The sequence below is a fragment of the Dromaius novaehollandiae genome, chromosome 2, assembly GCF_036370855.1.
Source record: "Dromaius novaehollandiae isolate bDroNov1 chromosome 2, bDroNov1.hap1, whole genome shotgun sequence".
NCBI classification, from domain to species: Eukaryota; Metazoa; Chordata; class Aves; order Casuariiformes; family Dromaiidae; genus Dromaius; species Dromaius novaehollandiae.
This window is the reverse complement of record NC_088099.1, coordinates 69,204,627-69,226,320: the sequence shown is the minus strand read 5'-3', so window position 1 is coordinate 69,226,320 and position 21,694 is coordinate 69,204,627. Positions and strand designations below refer to the sequence as shown.

General features: G+C 36.0%; 1 protein-coding gene across 5 annotated transcripts in view; it reads left to right on the top strand.

Annotated features, from left to right (window-relative positions):
* Positions 1 to 21,694, top strand: part of PTPN3 (protein tyrosine phosphatase non-receptor type 3) — a 178,911-nt gene that overhangs the window by 80,752 nt on the left and 76,465 nt on the right. For 4 of the 5 annotated variants that reach the window (XM_026099877.2, XM_064506726.1, XM_064506725.1 and 1 more), the window contains exons 3-9: positions 3,671 to 3,778; positions 3,873 to 3,915; positions 4,970 to 5,048; positions 6,270 to 6,314; positions 7,210 to 7,262; positions 16,967 to 17,087; positions 21,341 to 21,428. In XM_026099877.2, the coding sequence (XP_025955662.2) occupies positions 3,671 to 3,778; positions 3,873 to 3,915; positions 4,970 to 5,048; positions 6,270 to 6,314; positions 7,210 to 7,262; positions 16,967 to 17,087; positions 21,341 to 21,428 (537 nt within the window). Of the gene's footprint in view, positions 1 to 3,670; positions 3,779 to 3,872; positions 3,916 to 4,969; positions 5,049 to 6,269; positions 6,315 to 7,209; positions 7,263 to 14,667; positions 14,780 to 16,966; positions 17,088 to 21,340; positions 21,429 to 21,694 lie in introns of those variants that run through there. The other variant, XM_026099878.2, reaches the window with a different exon arrangement.

Below are 21,694 nucleotides of genomic sequence, written 5' to 3'. Positions count from 1 at the left end.
AACAACACGTGAGGACCAGTAGGTATTGTGTCTGAAGAGAGACTCAATTTGTAAAAGCTTAGGAGGTGCTTAATTGTGAGATTACCACTGCCAGGAAGTGAGGACAAAGCTTTTGTAGAGGAGAAGGACAGGGAGATGTGCTGTCTTGTGCTTTCCTCTTTAAAATGTTACTTTATGCCATTTGCTCTGTAGAAGTTAGCAAACCGAGGAGGAGTATTTGAGTATTTACCTCTCTACTCTGAAGAACTAACAGACTTCATTTATATTAGATTTATAGAGCTGTTATGACGGTGGGTCTTGATCATCCCAGCTGCTAGAGAATACTAAAAATAACAGGGTTCTTCCTCTTTTATTTCTAGTAAGGTGTAAGATTTTGAGCTTAATGGTTGGTTAATCTGGTTAAGCTTGGTTAATCTGAATTCTGTAAATATAGCAGGAAATTATTATGGCACAGGGAGAAGGTAATAGGTTTCAGTTGTGACAGTCTCCTGCTATTGAAAGTTAATTTTGGCCTATGCAGCTTCAGGTAAAATACATTTCAAGACAGACTTAAATGGAGCTGAATGTGGTATGTCAAGAGGTGGCTAATGCAAGGTTTTCAACACTTCAGAGTAAGTATTGGTGGATGTTAAGAAGATGAAATGGAAGCTTTCTTTCAGAGTGGGAAGAAATAAACCTCTTGGAAATGTTTCTTTTTATTGGAAGAAGCTTTGCAATTCTTAAGATCAGGTATCTCAAGAATGTGTGTCAGTGAAACTGAACAGTCTAGTGTAGAAAGTGAATAATTTTTAAATTTATTGTAGAAGAATATCTTAACAGCTATTTGCTGTAATGATTCATCGGGTTAAGGAGAACTTGATTCTAACCGTTTAACTGAGCTGCATTCATCTTGTTGCTCAGTCCTCTTTCTACCTAGGAAGGGAGTAAAAATGCTTTGTGTTATAAAGCACCTGATACACTGCAGTATTTCAAAGTACGGTGTGGCTTTGGACTGTCTATCTGAATTTATGCCAAAACAGAAAAGCAATGGTATGACATGCTTATACTGCCCTACTTTACACCTAGATCTGAATATTTGTTTTTGTGCAAAACAGATGGAAGATGAAGCAATGTGAGCTGTAAAGGTAACTTTATTTGTAGGTGTATAGGCTGAAAAATAATTCAACTGTTCCTTACACTCAGATTTTTAAAGAAAATAAAATGTGTTGATGGGGAGGGGATGTAACTGTATGTTTAACCTGAAACTCCCATAGTTTGTGCTGGGAGTTAATGTTTGGCAATGTGCTTGTGGCAAGGAATTGTGGTCCATGTCTTCATATAAGCTTTTCAACATGAGTAAATACTTTTTTTTTTTTTTTTTGGGGGGGGGGGAGATGTTGCTTCAGCTTAAGGAATTTTAACACTTGAAAAAGATGTTTACAGTTGAAAATAACTGTTGTACTTGGTTTAGGTTTCTAGAGTGGGTGCTTATTTATAGGCACTGTGGAAGAGGAAACTTCCTGCTTTTGTTACCAGAGAACAAGAACTGGAACCACAGAAAAGTAGTACTGGTAATTGCTTGCCACAGGAAATGTGGAGAAAGGAGGAGGAGAATGAAATCGTATGTATGTAGGTAGAGGGAGTTAGTACTTGCTGAGCAGCTAGCTTTAGGGTTTGGAGACATATGGGAACATTGCAAAGAGATAGAACTGCAACTGCTGAGCAAGGAAATCGGAATGGGAAACTGAATTGTTTTTACTGGGAAAGCAGTAAGAGGGCTAGGAATTCACATGCAGTGTGTGTGTGGGGGAATTGTGAAAAGACAGGGATAAGTTGAAGGTGTTGGGATTGGGATGAAGAACCAGAAAAGTTAAAAATGAGGTGGGAGTGGGGAGATAATGCTGTTGAGAAGAGAGGAGATTGAAGGGAAAAAGGTAGAAGGGTTCCAATGTAGTAAGGTAATTGTCAGAGGAATCTGCCCACTGTAGTCTTCTCCTACACCATTTGTAATGAAACCCAAGACTCCTGAATTCATTTGTTTTCTTCTAGTAAAGTGTATGTCTCATTCGCTGTAATTACTGCTTTTGGTCACTATGTCACTATGAATTCCTCATGTAGCTCAAGTGTCAGAATTATGCATCACAGAGGTAAAGTCATGCTTCTGAGTTGTGCAAGTGTCACTTGATAGAAGTTTTTAGCCTTCTGCTTAAAAAAAGAAACCGAAACAGCCTGGTGAAATGGTATGCGTAGTAAGGCAGTGCTAAAGATAAACAGAATGCTCGTAAGTCAGTAAATGTCATTTATTTCACAGAGCTAAGGTGGCATCTGCAACTTTCATTGGGCCCTCTTGTGCACATACTTGGGTAGTCTGTGATAGCAAATCTCACAACTTTTTTGGAAGATACTACCTCACTGACTACACTGGATGGAACTGTGTTGGAGATGCACAGCATCCTGGCTGTGTGCAGTGAGGAATGCTTGTTCATATGGGTTCTTATCAATTGTGGCTGAGATTTCACAATTTTTAAGCTGGTTTAAATATGTGCTACGTCAGAAAAGTTTTGGGGTTGATCAGCATGATGATTTGAGTGTCCTGAGCAGTGATAGTCCTGTTAGGAAGGAGGAGGGTAGGTATATGCATCTGGGCAAAACGGAGTGCAGCGCAGACTTAGGGACTTGGATTTACTTATGTTTATCATGAGAGCTCACTATTTGTTATAGAAATCTTTGCGGAAACTTGTTATAGAAATCTTTGCGGAAACTTGTTATAGAAATCTTTGCGGAAACTTGTTATAGAAATCTTTGCGGAAACTTGTTATAGAAATCTTTGCGGAAACTTGTTATAGAAATCTTTGCGGAAACTTGTTATAGAAATTTAAAGAAAATGTGAGACTGTCAGAAATGGAAAGAGTAGTCTCACACATGATGGTTAAATGTTGCCTACACTGTATTCTTATGTGACTGCTCCAGAAAATTAGGCAGAGCTTTTCATAGGAATCCAATAATTGCATGGCTGTTATCTTACCTTTCATTTGGAGTCTGATCTAGAAATACTGAGTGTTCAAATTGCAAACGAACTGCTAGGAGTTCTGCTCCAGCTGTAGAAGGTGTTAGGTAGTAGTCAGTACTCCAGAATAAGCTAGCAGAGTGCTAGATCAAGGCAAAAAATGGAGTAGCTGAATGTATGGAGACTGATGTGTAGCTGGGAATTTAGGCTGAAGTACAGTATCTTATGTCTAGAATACAGTTTTCTTCCCCTCCCCATGCTGATATGTACAGACTTTTCCCTATGAGAGCTGCTGGGAAAAGGCACATAGCTGATTTGGTAGTGACAGCAGGGGCCACAGCAGCCTCGTGTGGCTGTAAGCCACAGCTGCAGGGTACAGCTGCAGCAAGTGGCAGTACACTGAAAAACTGCGCATGGGAGAGGAAGCCTGTTTAAAAGTAAATTGTTGCACCCACCTCTTGGACTTCATGTCAATTCATAGTTCATGTCAATTTATATTATAAGGCTTGAACATTTTTTGGGATACTCTTAAAAATGCTTTTATCAGAATAAGGTTACTAGATTTCTGAGAAACTGCACTAGCAGTTGTTTTTATTCATTTAATTTTATGACAAATTTCAATTAATTGTATTTTAAACTCTTATGTGCTACAGAGTTTCACTTCTAAAGTTTTCTTGTTTTCAGAAGCAAGACACTGGTCAGATTTTGTTGGATATGGCCTATAACCAGTTGGGTGTCACAGAGAAGGAATATTTTGGTTTACAGCAAAACGAAACATCGGTAGATTCTTCTGTAAGTATAGTAAATAATAAATATGTATATGTAAAAATAGTATTTGTGTATAAATATTTTTAATCCATCTAATAGTTTTTTTTTCATTTCACAGCGATGGCTTGAACCAAACAAACCTATTAGAAAACAGTTAAAAGGTAAGACTTGTTTTTTAATACCTTGGTTTTCACTGCATAGTCCAGCCTTTCTATGCTCTTGTGAATAGCATAAACACAGCTGATAGATGTTAGTGGCCAGATGGTAGATTTTCTCTGAGAGCAAGTCTTATCACTGTGAATCTTTTCATCAGAGCTTTCTGCATTTCTTACTGCTACCTGGATGCTAGTAAGACCTGGTACATCACTAATGTTGATGCTGTAGTAGCATCTAAACCTGGCTTCTGAACAGTGTTGGACAATATGGCTCTGAAAGCAGTAGCCAAGTTATGGTGCCAATAAACTCATTCTTCTGTAGAAGATGAGGGGTTTTGATCAAGCAAAGTGGTTTTCACATTTCATTTCCACATTAAAAAAAAAAAAAAAAGTATTTTCAAGTCCATCTTCTTTTTTTAATTTATTTTTATTTTTTTTGGTGAACAGCTTCAGGTAACACAGAATGCTTACTAAGAAAAAGAGCTTAAGGACAGGCCAGCCAGCCACTATGATACTGCCCAGATAGCAGCCTAGGGAACATAGCCTGGTATGGCTGAGTTACACAGTCACAATTTCTGCTGTAAATCTTTTTAATTACATTTGAAGGCTCTCTTATTTCTACCATATGCTGTAGATTGTGCATGAATTGAAATAAAAATCATGAAGTTAATATGGTGAACTTCTGTTAATTTTTGTTTTTGTGTATAAGATAGGATTAAGCATTGTCCTGATTGAGGTGCTTAATAGGTTTGCCTCTCTTTCCCCTTCTAATTGCCACAGGGAGCACAGATGATAATTAAATAGTGGCTTTATATAAAATAGCATTATACAAAGTGCTTTAAATGAAAACACCACAATATTTGAGAATATTTACTTCTCATAGTTGGTGTGGGGGATTGGGAAAGACTTCTCATGGTTTCTATCTATTTCAAGAGGAAAGCATGTTAGATTTTTATGTGGCTGTTAGTTCATGTAATTTTTCTATAAATATAGGCATTAAAAACATTCGATTCTTTTCTTTTTAAAGAGAAAATTTATTTGCTCTTCTAAAACATTGCAGGAGGTTTTCCCTGCACCCTTTGTTTTCGTGTAAGATTTTTTATACCTGATCCCAACACGCTTCAGCAGGAACAAACCAGGTAACTTCTATGTTTGGTCTTTGCCTCCATAAACTAAGAATGTGTAGAGTCCATCCCTTCAGTTCTTTTCTTTGAACCCTTCAGCAGCTGAAGCACATACCTATTGTGTTTTCTTTTCTTTCTTGAACCCCCTAGTTATCCAGATACTGTGATTTAAAAATAGCAAAGTTTAATGATTAAGCTATCTGTGTGTCCTTAGTCTACCTTAAGCGTGTTGTGTCAACAGTGGATCAGTATTTTGAGTAAGTGTAGTAAATTTAATTCTGAGAGGGCCGGGGAGGGGGGGGGGGAAACTTTGTTTCGGGAAGAGCAGTTAAGTCCTCATTTTCTGTGTTGCCCATTACTTCTAACATTAGAATTATGATTTGGAAGTATGATGCAATCTTCAATTAACTTGTCACAGAATATTTTTGTTCAATGTATGTGACTGAGAAATAATTCAGAGGCCCACGAATCTGATATTCTACATTGTAACATTCTTCGTTGTCTAAATGTTAATAGTTAATAATTTCAGTGACTTGAGAATGTAAATAGTAGAACATGTTAAATAATTTTCTTGTAGAAATCTTAGTTGTTGACTTGTTTTTGCATTTGCTAATCATGCAGTTCTAAGTTGTTCTGCAGCTTTAAACTAAAATTATTCAAAGACCAGTTCTTCATGGTTCTTAATATCCCATCCCTCCAGTATCACTCTTGAGTAAAGTTGTCAAATGCTGTAATGTGAGCAAGGCTAAACTGCTCCTGGAGAATTGTTGCAAAAGCTTTTGTCAGCATCTGCTGCTTGAGAAATGAGTTATTAAAAATAGTCCCAAGATGGACTATCAATTAAAAAAAAATATATATTCAAGATTAATATTCCTAGGAGAAAGGGAGCCCAGTTCTGTAATGGTTTTTGTTCTGCAGCATCAGTTATGGGACTGAGTTACTTTGTAGGTACATTCTGTAGCACATGGACCTAAATCTTTTTTATCATTTGACATTGATACTACAGTTCTGGATTTGTAGTACAGACTGCAAAAGGTCTCTAAAACTGTTGTGAAAGGGAATTGGTATATGATTATGTATTTGTATATGCCAGTAAGCTTTATTCACCTGCATGTATAGTTTGTGAGGAAATCTATTCCTGTAATAGAATGAAATTACTACATTTAATCATTTAAATCATGCCTTTTAAATATTAAAATCAGCTTTTTTTTTTCCCTTCTTCAAAATGTTTCCTAGGCACTTATTCTTCTTGCAGCTGAAGACTGATATTTTGGAAGGAAGGTAATAGAAGAATCTCTACTTTCTCCTTAATTCTCTTAAAAAAAAAAAAAAAAAAAAAAAAAGTGCTTTTTCCAAGGGTATCTATTGTTGCTATAAAAATTTACCTCTTGAAATAATGCTCTAAAAGAAAAACAAGTCTTTAGGAAATGTTACAAGTTCTCACTTAGCTCACTTGTTAAGAAGAGTTTAGGCATCTGTTGTGAATGAGTTGTAGTAGATGCTTTTCTGCAGGTAAGATGTCAACCTTAAAGATCTTCTTTATGCACGGTATGGTGTGCCAGATACAGCCATCTAAACATGGGGGACCCGCTACCTTTTGCAGATGTATGCTGTCAGTTTTTGCAGTCTTTGGGTTATGTTACCCATATGATGGGCATATACTCAGTGGCTTCTTTGCCTGTGATTCCTGTGTGTTTGTGTATTAAAAAGGGGGAAAAGGTGGCCCAAATACTTGCTGCCAAATATAAACTGCGTTTAGGATTTCATCATAGGTGTTGGTTTTCTTCTTCTGTGGAGTCACTTCTGGACTGTCTTTGTGCTTGGCATTTTGGCTGACTAGTGTTTGTGTCCTGTTTTAAATATAACAGACAGCAGCTATTAAAATCGTGTCCAGAGCCCCGGAAAAATCCCTTTCCTTTTGGCTTTCCAGAATAAGCATCCAGCAAGGATATGAGCATGTCCTTTTCGGACTAGTTATTTCCATTCAGTTAAGGAGCTGTTATACCACAACTAGCTTTTATCATTCTACTATGTGATGACAACCAAACTTTGTAAGAAAGAAACACTTTGAAGATAAACACAGGTCTTCATGAACTTTACTATTTGCAGGAAGATTGCTAACACTTGCATTTATGCTGTCTATGTCTAAATAAAAAAATATTTCCCCCCTTTCCAGGTTGTCATGCCCTCTTAATTCTGCTGTTGTCCTGGCATCATATGCAGTACAATGTAAGTAGTAACCAGTCTCTCTTGTTAACAAATGTATTTGACCAACCACTTCTCCACTGTTCTGCACTGAAAAATAAGGAAAAGTTTCTTTGCTTGTCTATTTGTGTGGAATGTTCAGAAGGCTTTAGATGATGCTTTGTAAAAAAGGGCAAGGTTGTCAAATATAGCCTCTGGACAGCCTAAGCAGAAAAAGCATACTTGTTAATTCTGTCCTGTAGGAAAAATACTGATTGATACAAAATAACAGTGTTCTTATTTATGCGTGCCTGTAGAACATGTATTGCTGACCAAAGGTATGCAAGGTATGTTTCATTGTCATCAGAAACAAAATAATGAAATGTAGTGTGTATTACAGTAACTTGGAAGGAAACCATTCCAAATAAAGGCAAGATCTAGAAAACAGTTAAGGGGAAAGTACATTGATGATTAGGATTGAGAAACGAAAATGTTTTCATGTAATGCTGTTTCAGGAAGTGCTGCTTTTGTTAGATAGGTAAAAACTGCCTCGTGCTGTGCAATACATTAAGATGACTATACTTAAAATAGTCTACTACTTTCTGATCTGCTTGCTGCTAGCAGAAGGAAGCTCTAAGGGAAAAAGATCTTCTGTAAGAAAAACAAAATGGAGGTTGACAGTATGCCTTAAAGGCTTCCTAGGAGATGGTGAAAAACAGCCGAAGGGAGATCATTCTCAATTAACAACTCCCCAAAGGAGAAAACAGTTAGCAAAACAGAGTTTGAGGGATCAGCTGAGTTTATTCATAAAAATGATTGGTAGGGAAAATTCTACTGGAATAGTTGTCTAATCATTTGACTGTTGTATATTTATCTAATTTCTTTATGGAAAAGCTGGCAACGTCCACAGAAATGATTATAAGAGGGCATTTTTTGCTTGAAAGAAGGGCCAAAGTAAATAATTTAAAACATCCTTTCCAAAGGAGAAAGTGGTGAGACTAGTAAATTGTTGATATCTATGAATAACCTAAGTAGCTATGAAACATTCACTTTTATGTTTAAATATATCATTTTGCACACACTTTTATTAAATGGAACTTTAACCAAATTTAAGCTTTAAAAAAAGTTGAAAATTTAAAGAACTAGAATATGTTTTCTATAATAGACTAGAGTCCAAACTTTGCAGAAGGAAACGCATACCCACTTCCGTGTGTTTGGAACACAGTAGGGCACCAGAACGATGAAACAGTCAGAACTGTTAGGATTGCTAACATGGTTGTGTTGATGAAGAGGTGCACCACTGAAGAGTACAAATATTGTATCCCAGCATTAGGCTTTAATGTCATTTTCAAAATGACTTATGTCACAGGCAGCATACCCTAGATCCCAAACTAATTCCTATTTCCCCTTCAGTTTTATTTGAGTTTCCTTTTTAGTTCTTTGGATACCTGCTCATGAAGTTATTTGTACTAAAAGAGAATGCATGATAGAGCTTGGTATGTGGAAGGTCAGTAAAGACTGTGGAAGGGTGCTGTTGTGTTTTTTTAGCTTTCTCTTTCCCAGTGGTTTCTGGAATTTCTCATGCAGTTACTTGCCTCCTTTTTCCTAAAGGCTGATAATGGCATTACCAGTTTAAAAAAAAAAAAATTTTCTAGTTGGTGGCCTTTCTGTTGCTGTTTGTATGATACCTATATTTATTCTGTTAGTATCTACACCAGCCAAGAAAGAAATATTCAGAGAGACATACTCCTTAAAAAAAAAAGTGTTTTTTGTCTTGCTGCTGGGCTGTTGCCATTTACCAAAAGATGATGGCATAAAAAAATCTCTCCAAGATAAAAGCATGTAGATCTCTCTTGATTCATGTTTGCTAGGATTCTTGTCAACATAAATTGTTCTAAATGGTTTTCTTTTGGTGTTTTAATTTCTAATTATACTTTTTAAGGAGAGTTTAAGTTCCTAGCCATGACGTATCTGCTTGTTAAAAAGCAATGGTCTGGAGTTGTCATGGATCAGTTTTACTTGTTATTGCTGCTGTTTCTTAGTGGTTTTCAGACTGCTGTCTCCTGTAACTTCCCTTGTATGAAGAGGGGGGGAAATCATAGTTGTCTGACACAACTTTATGGGTTACTTATACAAAAGATGGAACAGTTGTCATGGTGGGGAGGGCTGAGGAAGAGGTCTTTCATAGTGCATGGAGTTTGATGTTTAATATTTCTGTTCTTGTTTTTTAAGTGTGGTTTTTCCAGATGGCAGTTGTGTAGTTAAGCTTCAGACTGTTAGGTTTTTGGAGTTTTGCAAATTGAAACTTGTTGGCGATGGCTGTTACACAAATAGAATGCTGTTCCTCTGTATTGCCCCTTGCACAGATGTTTGGGTTTAATGCTAAAATTCTGAAAGTTCTGAAACTTTGCTCTGCCTTTGGTGACATACCATGTGTTGTCAAATGGTACTAAGTTACAGGGGAATACAAGTGTGCATGAATGCTGTGTCCAATTAATAGCACATCGCTAATCTTGATTATGAATACAGTTCAAACATTTTAAGAATAAGTTGTTAGTTTAACATCACTAAATGTGTCTTTGACAGAAATGATGTGTTTTATGATCAGTGAAATTTTGAAATCCTTAAAAAGAAAGGCAAGTAAGTTATATTTCAAATTTAAAAATTAGCAAAACCAAAGTGTGAAGCCCTTACTAAAATAAACTCTAATCATAAATTGTGCCCCTTGTTTTTTCACCCTTGTAAAATGTGAATATTGTACACAGTCTATAAAATTAAATAATGGAGCTATGCAGTGTGTCTATTGCTTTTTTATTTCTTTATTTCTATTAAAATGTCATGTAGCTGATTCACCACTACTTGTTTTCTGTAAGTTCCTGTAGTAAGCTCCCAATTCCAGGACAGTAGGTAAATACACCTTAACTATACATATGTGAGAAGTCCCATGGATTTCGTGGGAATACATTCTCATGCATAAGTGCTTTCTTTGTTTGGGACCTGAATCTAAAGCACAGGAACAAAGCCAACAAGAAATGTTATGAGTACTTCTAAGCTTTCTTTTCCCTGAGCATCTGTCGCTCAGTGATTCATTATGACTGTGTTTTTTCTTTGCAGTGCTCTTTCCCATATCTTTTTTGGTACTGTTCCTCATTCAGCTATGCTTGGAGAACCAGGAGATTTCTCCAGCAGGCTGCTACTTTTGACGAGGAATTTGTTCAGGAAACGGTTGGTTTCTTGGGTTTGAACCTGTTTTACTTTTCACTTCTGAGAAGAGGAAGGCTGGTGAGGATAAGGAGTCAAGGAAAGTTTAGCTTAGTATGCAGGCTACTCAGAAACTAGGGGTAAGAGTTTACTTGAATTTTGGGAATGCCAAAAGACTGAGGTGATGTCTGTCTCCGAGGTGGAGGTAGACTATAATATTTGGAGGAACCTCAGTTCATGAAATAAACAGAATCATGTCAAGCACTTATTTCTTTGACTCGGTAAAGCAGAATACACGCTCATCTTCAGAGTGGAGAATTGCAGGTTGGGATATTAGCCGATGCTTTAGCCCAAGGGTCTGACTTTTTGCAGTGCCTAGTAAACTAGGCACTGTTCTTCCATATTTTTGAGGTGGATGAACCTCGTAGTACTTTTGTTTAACATAACTAAAAAGGGGAAAAAGGCCTAAAAACAGTTGCACGAGGTCAAGGTCCATATAGTGCAGTATTGTACACATGACGGTGACAAGTTGTGAATGCTAAGGGAGACATAAGTGACAGCAGAAGATCAGTATGGTTGTAAGACCAGTTAGTTCTGTGAAATCTCTTAGTGTTTTGGGAATACAGATAGTTATTCCCCCAAAGTCTTTAATCCTGTTATCCTTTTATCCTATTCCTTGTCTCTCCTCCTGTTACTTTCTTGAGATGAAATGTCCTGGTACTTTGGATTATGCTTTGCTTTTCTCAGTACACTTTCTGATTGTAACTGTATGGTTTCTGAAGTTTATTTTGTAGTTGAGATGAAGGTATAGCATAGAATTGAAATAAATTCAGTAGATTCAAATTCAGTAGAATCAGCTTCAATTCAGTAGAATCAAATTTTCCATTTTTTTCTTTCTGTTTTTTCTTTCCTTTTCGTATTTTTTGTTTGCTTTTTTACTGTGACTGGGTTTTGAGCTGCTGTTTTCATAAAACAATTTACAATGATTATTACTCATTTTTCTCTGACTTGGAGACAACTATTGGTGTATGAGTAGTTAATATCTTTTTCTATGAATGTTACTTAGCTTTTTCTTAATGTCTAATTTCTCATTCTGTCTTATCACAAAGTGACCAACTACCATAAGTGTATTCAGCAGCTGTTTACCGTCATCTTTAGATTGAACCTTTTAAAGAGCTTGAATGTGAAGCATTATTTTCTTTTACAAAACTAGCATGTTTTCTTCCCTTTCTATTTGTTCACATTATAGTTAGTTCTGCTAGTCTGATAGGGATGTCATGCTTGCTTACTGAGTGGCTCAGCAGGTTAGAGTTCATACTCTTGTCCTAATTAGCATACAGATACTCCTTTTAGAAACACATTTTCTTCCTCTTAATAGCCTGTTATGAGTTCTTTGGTCTTTTTAGAGTCTTTTTGTGATAGCTAGGTTTTCAACATGGTGTCTTTAATCTCTGTACCTGTGAAGGCTTTACTCTTTTTGAATGCTTCTGTTTAGTGTCTTTTTAGTAAGTGTCTGCATTTTGATGTTGGTCCTTCTTTGAAACTAAACTCTGTAGTGGATTTTTTTCCAGATTCCTGAAGCATAGTCATGTGTGGCTATTTTGTAGTCACTGTTGCTCAATGGTTCTTTGATAGTAATGTTTTGATCAGGGTCCTGTGTTTTGGTTTATGCTATGTAGCCCATCATATCTCGTGTTCTCTATTTGCATTAGGAAGTGATCACTTAATCTAGATTGCTCATATCATACAGATTAGGATGCATCTTCTCGTTAGTCTTTGTTATTGCATTTCACTCCCTCATCTCAGCACATCAGTCGTTATTGCCATACTAATTTGGAAGCCACTCATGAATACCCTAATACCTACATTAGTGCCACATAGGTATTTGCAGATTGCAATTTTACCCCTGAGAATTTTTGCTCCTTAATGTAAGTTAACTAATTTAACCTTTGCCATTGCCTTGCCATTAAGTTTCCTCTTATTCCACTCCTTCACCATCATGACCAGCTACTATTCCTATATAATTTGTATACTAGACTTATTCCTTTGCTTGGTTATTTTCCCTTTTGCTGACTTCCTGATCCGTTTACGTAATTATCCTCTCTTGAAACCAAACAATTAATGTCACCTTGTGCTTTATTCAAGTCACCTACAATATTCAACGCTGCAAGAAGTTATGAATTCAGTGTGGAACTACTTGATCTTTTTCTGATCTGCCTCTTGGATTTTTAGAAAGCTGACTTTTCAGAGACTAGGTTTGTGCAGGCATTCTTTTGGACCAAATTGTCCATGTTATCTGTAGCCAATTCCACATCATGTTTTGTCAATGAATGACTCATATGTTTCCCTTCTGACGTGTAGTTATGTGAAATGCCTGTATGCAGAAACTGGTTCTGGTGCTATTACTTTGTACACGAACTTTTCTGTTATTACATATAAGCAAACTATCTAAAATTGGAGACCAATTTGTTTTCTGCCCCTTGAAGAATCTCAGAGAGATAGGGAGTAGGAAACGGTAACCTCTAAAATTATGCAAAGCTAAAGGCTTATTTCCTGTGATATATTGTGGAGGTAACTGATGTCTCTGTCGAAATAAAGAATAAGGTCAGATCGAAGTGGTGATATTTTGGTGCTAATAGAATTCAATAAAAAATATTAATTTCTAAAGCTAAAAATAGTTGACTTTTTTTTTTTAGTGAGGTCATAGAGTGAGAAGCTACCAAAAATAAGCTCATGTAGGTAGAACCAAAGAAGAATTTTTCTTGGAAGGGGCTTCTTTCAGAATCAGATCAAGTTGCTCAGAGCCTTTCTATTGAGTTTTCATGGCTGAAACTTGTCTGTTAACAAGTATCATCCTTCTGCTTTACAACTCCAAACAGACTCTTCCCCTCTTTTTTTGCAACCTCCTTTTGGATAGTGGAAGACAGAAGTGAGATTCACCTTCCCTTACCCTGTTGTATAAGCTGATTGACTAATGGTCTTGGAAGGAAGCACTAAATAAATGAAGCCTTGGTAATTACCGTAACTGCTGTTGGCATCAGTGACTTTTCTCCACTTCCTTAACTGTCAGATCTTCCCTCTATTAGGCTCCTTTTTTAAAGGTTTTTTGTTTATTTTTATGCCATGATATGTTTGATGCCCAGGCTTCTTTTTTTGGGAAAGATTTGTGTGTACCCATAGAACTCCTATTGAAATCTCAGTGCTACACAAATAGGCTTGATCCTGGTCTTCCCTTCCTCTATATCTGAATCTTGTCAAAATGTTTGTTTTATTTTTTCATTTGAACCAGTCATTTTTTTAATATCTTCCTGCACGAAAGTATTCTTGCTGACAGGAGAAAGAAACAAAATATACCTCCCTCATCCCCCTTCTAACAGAGCCGTCAAATTCTTTTTGCAAAATCTGAAGAAAATGTGACTTGTTTAGGTTGTAATAGGGCATAGACAGTTTGTATCCTGTGTTAACTTATTTCAACACAAACCATTTGTTTTTCAAACATTTTAAATTCTTACTGTACTGAGAGCTTATAGAATTCATATCTGGGCAGATCAACATGGGACTTCTTCCAAGAAAAATTATGTCGCTACTTGGCTATTGCACTGTTCCTTTACTGAGAGCTGTAAAGTGAATGTGCTCTTGAATATGGCTGCCTGAATGAATGGCTTAAAGCCCTCCACATTAAATTTATAACTTTTGAATATCATATTCTCTTATTTGAAATAACTGATTCCCACCCCCTTTGGTTCCATTTCCTGTTATTTATTTTACTCCATGTTCTTTCCCAGTTATAATGAATTAAAGAGCAAGAGATGGCTAGAATGTGGAAAGGTAAAAATACGCCTTTTTTTTTCTTTTTTCTTTTTTCCTTTTTTTTTTTTTTTTTTTTTTTTTTTTACTGTAACTTTATCCACACTGAGTCAGTACATGCTGATCCATGTGATCAGAGTAGAAGCTATATCGGGAGGAATTTAGATCGGAGGGAAAAATATCTTTATTTCCTTCCCTCTGCTCTTTCCTGGAGAAATTCAGTAAAGAGATAGAAATATTACGGGTTTTTCTTCCTACTGAGGTCTTGATATGCCCTAACTTTTTCTTGTATTTGGATAATATAAATCCTGCACAAGATGATTACTCTTCCAAGATGTCTACTAATCAGCATTTATAGTTTGTCTTCAACTCTGACAGTTGGCTGGAGAGTTGGAGAAGCAAGTAGTACTCTAAACTGCTCCCCTTGTTGGCATGACCTCAGATAGCTAGGAAGAAGAGGAAAAAAGACCAGAACAACCTCCGTGTTTGGAAGATGAGCAGAAGATCCTACATCATAATGAATGAAGGAAGAACAGTTGTCCTCTTTAGAGAAGGTAAAATTACAGTAAAAAATATTTTTACCTAATACAATTAAATTTAGAAGTGGACAATTATATTGTCTTATTCTTGGCAATGCAGTCTCTTCCCGCTGACAAGAATATAATTCGAACTGGCTGCAACAAACCTCCATCACCAGAACAATGTTAAAAATATAGATTATCTTTCATAGAAAAGATGAGTGTTAATGGCTAAGAGAAAGAAAATGGTCTTCAATCAACTACTGCCATCTGTGAAACTTTGTGTTTTATTTTTTCAGTGTTACTAACATCTCTACTTTGTACAAATAATTATTGTTGTTCCATAGTCTTAGCCTTAGTCTTGACAGAGTTAGACTTCTATTAATATATAGGTATTCCTAAAAACTGTATCTATTTCTTATTATACTTCTAAATCTTCTGGCTTGATGTTTTTTTTTTCTTTTTTCCCTTCAAAGAAATACAATTTGACGAAAGTATTCAAATAGGTGTTTTGGTTCTACTGTAAATATTTAGTCTTTTACTAGCCATTTAGCTAACTAATTTAAAATTCAGGCTACCCATGAAAAGGAAAAGGGTCTAAGCATTGCAGGAACATCTGTGTTCAAAATAAATTAGTATCTGTCCATCCACTTCCTTTTCCGTTTGAATACTTGATGCTGACAATTAAGTATGCAACTATATTTTAGCTTCTGACAGCATTTGCTTAGAAAATGTTTTGTATCTCAGTGGTTGTTTCCTAGGCCATAGAAGTCATGCTTTCATTATGTCAGTTGTGAATAGTAATTTTCCACTGCATTACAGATACTCATTAGTTATTGTACCTGTAAATTATTTCTGAAATGCATAACTATTTTTCTAAGCCTGAATCATTTACATCACTTATATTTTGTATTTCCTGGAAGATAATGGTATGATACTGTTCTGCAAAATAATGGTAATAGTATTGTCCTTAAAAGTATGCTCTTTAACTTTATGATTTAGTGGAGGTGTTCTATGCTGCAGTGTTTGCAGTCTGTACAGGTACTTTCTTTTGTGTTACTTTCCAAGTTAAACAGATAGTTTCTGGAAAGCTTTAATGCTTTAAAGTCAAGCTCCTCAGTTTCGGGGCAGAGGAACCAGAACAGCTCAGGTTCCAGTAATTTACTTAAGCATCCTACCATTTGGGGGTTCAACAACCTTATTTTATGAAAGCTGTCGTGCTCTCATGAAATACAACTTTTAATTTATTTACTTGAGAGTAGGTAACTTTGGGGCAGACCAGGTAAGTACTTGATTTGAAGCACATACTGTCTTCCTAGCCCCCTTTCCTGCCCAAATTTTCCATTTCTGTAACAAGTAAAGGGTTTGTGTGGGGGTTTTTTTGTTGTTGTTGTTTTCCAGGATATAAACTTATGCTGAATTGGCTTTTAAAGAAAACCTTACTTTTGCTGAGGCTATGTATTTATGGTCATTTGCTACTTTCATCTTTTTCAGATATTTCACAATCTGTGAATAAGAATTAGCTTTTATGTAGTAACTGTTTTTTCAAAAAAGTACTACTCAGTATCATGTTGAGGGGATAAAATTTTGGGGAACATTGATTCTTAGTTTATTTGGCTATAAATACGTATTTACCTTTTGGTACCAGCTGTGTCAATATTATGTGTAAATCGGGAATTACTTTTTATGCTATGTCAAACAACTCATGTTCAGCTGAGACAAAAGTAACAATTGAACTGTTAGGACAGAGCCACAATAGTTCGAACAATTTTTACTGGAGAGAGTAATGAGTAGATGCTTTTGAAGTGAGTCATCTTGCTGAAGTCTTCTAGTTGTTATAGTCAAGTAAATGTATATCAAATTGATTTTGTTTGCCCTCTCTTACTGAAGCAATTTGGTTTCCCCTTGTGTTATGGTACTGCATGTCTGTGCTGACATGGCATGTGCTGCCTACCTAGTGTTGCTACAGCTTGTGAGGCAGAAGTATGGCTACATGAGTATGCATTGTACTAAGTCATTCAGTGTCTGAAAGTAGTTATAGCAAGCATACTTTGAAAGATTTTTATTCACCAGTGTCATAAAATTCACTATGTTCAACACTGCTTGGCCAGTGGGCAGTAATTCCTAATTCCTGCTTTCTTCTTATGTGTATTTTACATGTCTTAATATGGACAATAATTAATTAACTGTGAAAACATGTCTATGCTTCTTGTTTCCTAACAGCTCAGCTTGGAGACTATAACTCCTTAGTGCATCATTCAGGATATCTGTCAAATTACAACTTTATACCAGAGCAGAACAAAGATTTTCTTACCAAAGTAGAATCACTACATGAACAGCACAGGTAACTTTAATTCTTAGTTCTTTCTCATCTCATGAGTGTGTTTTTTTTTTTGTTTTTTTTGTTTTTTTGGGTTTTTTTGGGGGGTTTTTTTGGGTTTTTTTTTGGTTTTTTTTGGTTTTTTTTGGTTTTTTTTGGTTTTTTTTGGTTTTTTTTGTTTTTTTTGGTTTTTTTTGGTTTTTTTTGGTTTTTTTTTGGTTTTTTTTTGGTTTTTTTTTGGTTTTTTTTTGGTTTTTTTTTGGTTTTTTTTTGGTTTTTTTTTGGTTTTTTTTTGGTTTTTTTTTGGTTTTTTTTTGGTTTTTTTTTGGTTTTTTTTTGGTTTTTTTTTGGTTTTTTTTTGGTTTTTTTTTGGTTTTTTTTTGGTTTTTTTTTGGTTTTTTTTTGGTTTTTTTTTGGTTTTTTTTTGGTTTTTTTTTGGTTTTTTTTGGGTTTTTTTTGGTTTTGTTTTTTTGGTTTTTTTGTTTGTTTGTTTTTTTTTAAGCAGAGGTGGGGGGAAGACTCATGTTCTTGGTAGTTTCAGTACGACACACAGTTTTTCATGTAATTTTTAATAAAATATTTGGTTTTAGGATATGGGTTCAAAACATTTTATTGAGTGTGATGTTAACGTGTTAAAGCTTTTAAAGAAACTTCTAACTAAAATAATCAGTAGATCAGTTAGTGTTACACATTGATACTGTCAGCCATCTAGAACACTGTATTAAGTGTTTGAGGGTTTTTTGATTGAGGGCTTTGGAGACTGTTTCTGAAATCATATAGGATTTTTTCTGTGCATCTACAAAAAAAAAAAAAAATCTCAATAACCTAGTGCTTTCTCTCCTCTCTCCTGAGTGTAATATAAGGTTTGGAACTGACAATCCTGGTCAGGCTGCTGCTAATTGTTCTTTTGGATCCTGCTCTTTCTCTTGTAGGACTGCAGATTTGGAGTTACTGGGGTTGGTCACATACTCATGTGCTGCTTGCAAATATGTTAACCTAAGGAATTGTCTGTGAGCACTTGAGCAAATGAAATCTGAATCTCAGTGGATTTGTTCTCTCTGCCTTTATCTTTGCTGCAACAGAGCTAGTTCCCTACTCCCATAGTTTTTCTTTGATATCTTGCATGCCACCCTGAAATATCTTCATTTCCCCCCTCTCCCTGATGTTCCTTAACTTTTTTGCTATTTTTCAGTGGTCTCAACTTTCCCTCTTGTTTCCTAACTGTTGGTGGGTGAGAGGTGCACTAAATGGTTCTGAAATTCATGTGTGCCCTCCAGCACAGTCCAGAACATGCACGCTGTTTAGCCAGTTGTGGGGTGAAAACAGAAAAGATAACTGCCATGCTCACACTGCAACCATTTGCTCTGTGTAGGTACTAATCTGGACACTTCTTCCCTAGCTGTTCATATTCAGGAACATGGCATCTGAGGCCTCTACTCCTTCCAAATTAACTTGCAGTTACTATTAGGCTCAGAAGTTATTAGAGGGGTCTTGTAGACAGGCATAAATAAACTCTTTTCTTTAGGAAAGCGATAGTCTCAGATCACCAAGGGAAGCTTCTGAAGGATCTTGAAGTGTGTTGAGGTCATGGCTTTAATGTTGTTATTGCTGGAGTTAGAAGATTGGTTATGTCTCACAGAGAACAGACTAAAAATTGCCGTAGATAAAGACAAAGGTGTGGTGGGACTCTCTTAGAAAGACCTCTCTTTTCTGTGTCCTTTCAGTGAAATTGATGCTTTAATCAAGTGTTTGTGGTAGACCGAAGCCTTGATGATTAAGAAGCTTAACTGCTCTATTTAAATTCAAATAAGTAATAGTAATTAAAGTTATGAATAACAATACGTGAAGAGTATGTTCATTTCAGACATGACTCAGTGGACAGTAGCTGTTGAGAAAGCCTTTGGTATCATATTGAACTGGTTAGGCCTCAGAAATTTTGTAATTTTGTCCTTCTGTGTTCATCCCTGAATTTACAGAAGGATTTTTCTGTATGTAGCTTTGTTTTAACAAGGTTTTTAAAATCATTTTTCACTTAAGTAAGCAGCTTGAGGTCTTAGGACATGGATATTATCCAAATTAGTAACAGTTTCCTACTGCTTGCTAGATTTAGCCATCAATTTGAGGAAACAATACATTTGAAACTTCTTATGGTGCTTGAGTTCCAGATGTGTAACAAACCCTTGGATATCAAGAGCCATAAAAATTGGAAGGAGGCACTAAGATCAACTTCATCTTGCCTGTTTATCTCACTGAGGAATGGACACCTGCTTAAGAACCCAAAGGTTTAGTTTCCTCTTCAACAGTGTGGGGCTTAACCAAAAAAAAATTAAGTGTATGCTAAGGCATAGTTTCTTATTGGCCTTTCAAGATGCAGGGCTTGATTGATCTCATGTAGATGATGTATGCAAGTTGAGAATTAAAACTTGTAGGTATATCTTGTTGGTATGCGTCAGACTTTCCCCATCTCTTTGGATGAAGTTCTTGATCAAAATTTAAAAAAATGTTTGTGTAAGTACATTATTTTCAACTGTTTTGTATTCAGCAGCCTGTTGCATAATATGCTCAAGTTGACTTTTCTCCGCCTTTCTAACATGCTGGAAGAGACAAGGTAAACTGGGTGTAATTTCCAGCATCTCCTCCTCCCCCCTGACATTTTCGGGGATCGTAATCCCCCCCGCAAATTTGAGGTGGCAGTAGACACTGGAGCTGTAGATCTGAGTAAGCGATTTATCTCAGGATCATGACAAACAGTCTTTTCTTGCTTTTCCCAGTATTGTGACATCCTCAAACCACACTGCTGGCAATGGCTTTCTAGTTCAAGATAACTCTCAATTCTTCTAATTGGTTTCTTGGAGCTTGATGTAGTACCTCCTGTAGTGGCAGTTTCAGGGCAGATTATTTTGATGGCCTGGAATTTTAGAGAATGGATGGTAGTTTATTATGCTTGAAAATAATAGATGGCTTCCTTTAGAGATAAAGCCTTTTTTTTTTTTTTTAAATCAGAATTACTGCTGTATGTGGAATATCTTTGGATCTGGAGTTCTTACCATAGCTTTTCTGTGATGTTAGTTTGTTACAGGCTGTCCTCAAATTGCATTTGATTAGCTTAATTTTATGGTCGTAGCTTGAGAAGTTCGTCTGGCAAAAGATTGATTTTGATGTGGTAGGATGCTATCTGATGCCTTTTCTACTTAGGTAGAAAAGTACATAGTCATGAATTGGTCCTTGTTCTTATACTTACTTTAATGTGCTGTGGTGCCTGAATCATTGATTGATTGTTGGCACTTTACAGTGTCAACAGGCAACAGCCGATTTCAGGTGAGAGCTGGCTGTTGCCTGATCAATTCACAACAGAGAGTCTTGGCTCTACAGATTATTAGAGGGGACTATCTTTATTATCATGCTTAAGAGCATCTTGTTAGGCCACATTATATTCCTCTTGGATGCATAATTAGAAGGCTATGTTGGAGAATGATCTAGGTAGGGATGACTTTTGGATTTTCTTTTTAACTCAAAGCTTTTTAAAACTCTTAGTAGTTTCTACCACATATCCTTTCCAGCAAGACATAAATTTAGTTTGAGATGGTCATTTTTTTGTTTGTTTCTGGGGTTTTTTTTTTGAGCTTTTGTCTCTTGAAAATGAATATCTCACTGGATTTTAGAAACTTCCAGAAGACTGGGAGATGGAATCCTTGCAAGTCTTGCATCACATTCCACAATGGAGGGGAAAAAAAAAAAGCTTCAGGACTTTCTGCTTGTTGATTGTAAATAAATTCAGATGGATTTGCTTGCTGAGTTTATAACTACTTTATAACTGTATAATTTTTAAAATATTCTTTCTCTCCATTATATATGAGTACGCTCTATGTTGCTTCTGATCTTTCTTCTAAACACGTATTTCCTTCTGAGGCACTATGCAGTGTAAAATATAAATATAGCTTCTCATTATAAAAGAGGCTTTTACTGAGGAATTGTTTCCTCATCCCCCTAAACAAAACAGCTAAGAATGATTTCTCCCCCCCCCCCCCCCCCCCTTCTAAAAAGTACTGACTTGGAGTGGCTGAGATAATACCATTGTTTGTAATTTGCTTGATTTTGAGAGAGGAGTTCAGGAGTGCTAAAATACTTCACCATGAAGTACTTTGTGGCATTGGTTGTTAAGAAGGCTTGTTTGTCAGACAGCAGGCTGCTGGATTCTCTTCTCTTTATGCATTTATAGTAAATACAATCTCTTATCTTTAATTTTTGACTGTGGTGCATATGTTTTTCTCTTTTAGTGGCCTCAAGCAATCTGAAGCAGAGTCCTGCTATATAAATATAGCACGAACACTTGAATTCTATGGAGTGGAATTGCACAGTGGTAGAGTATGTTTACATTGCTGTTTTTCACTTGGAACATTTTATTATATGACTGGGGTTTTTAGATGAGCTGCTTATTTGCAGTGAAAAATGTTAGCATTTCAACATTAGCTGTACCATGTGTTTATTTTTAACTGAAGAATTTGGGTGATTTCTTCCAAAGCTTGAGTAATGTAGAAAGGTCCTAGTATTTCAGCTAAATAACTTGGTCTCCTGAAAGGAACACGAATGTATTTTTGAGATGTATTGTCTTGACACTGCAATACATTTTA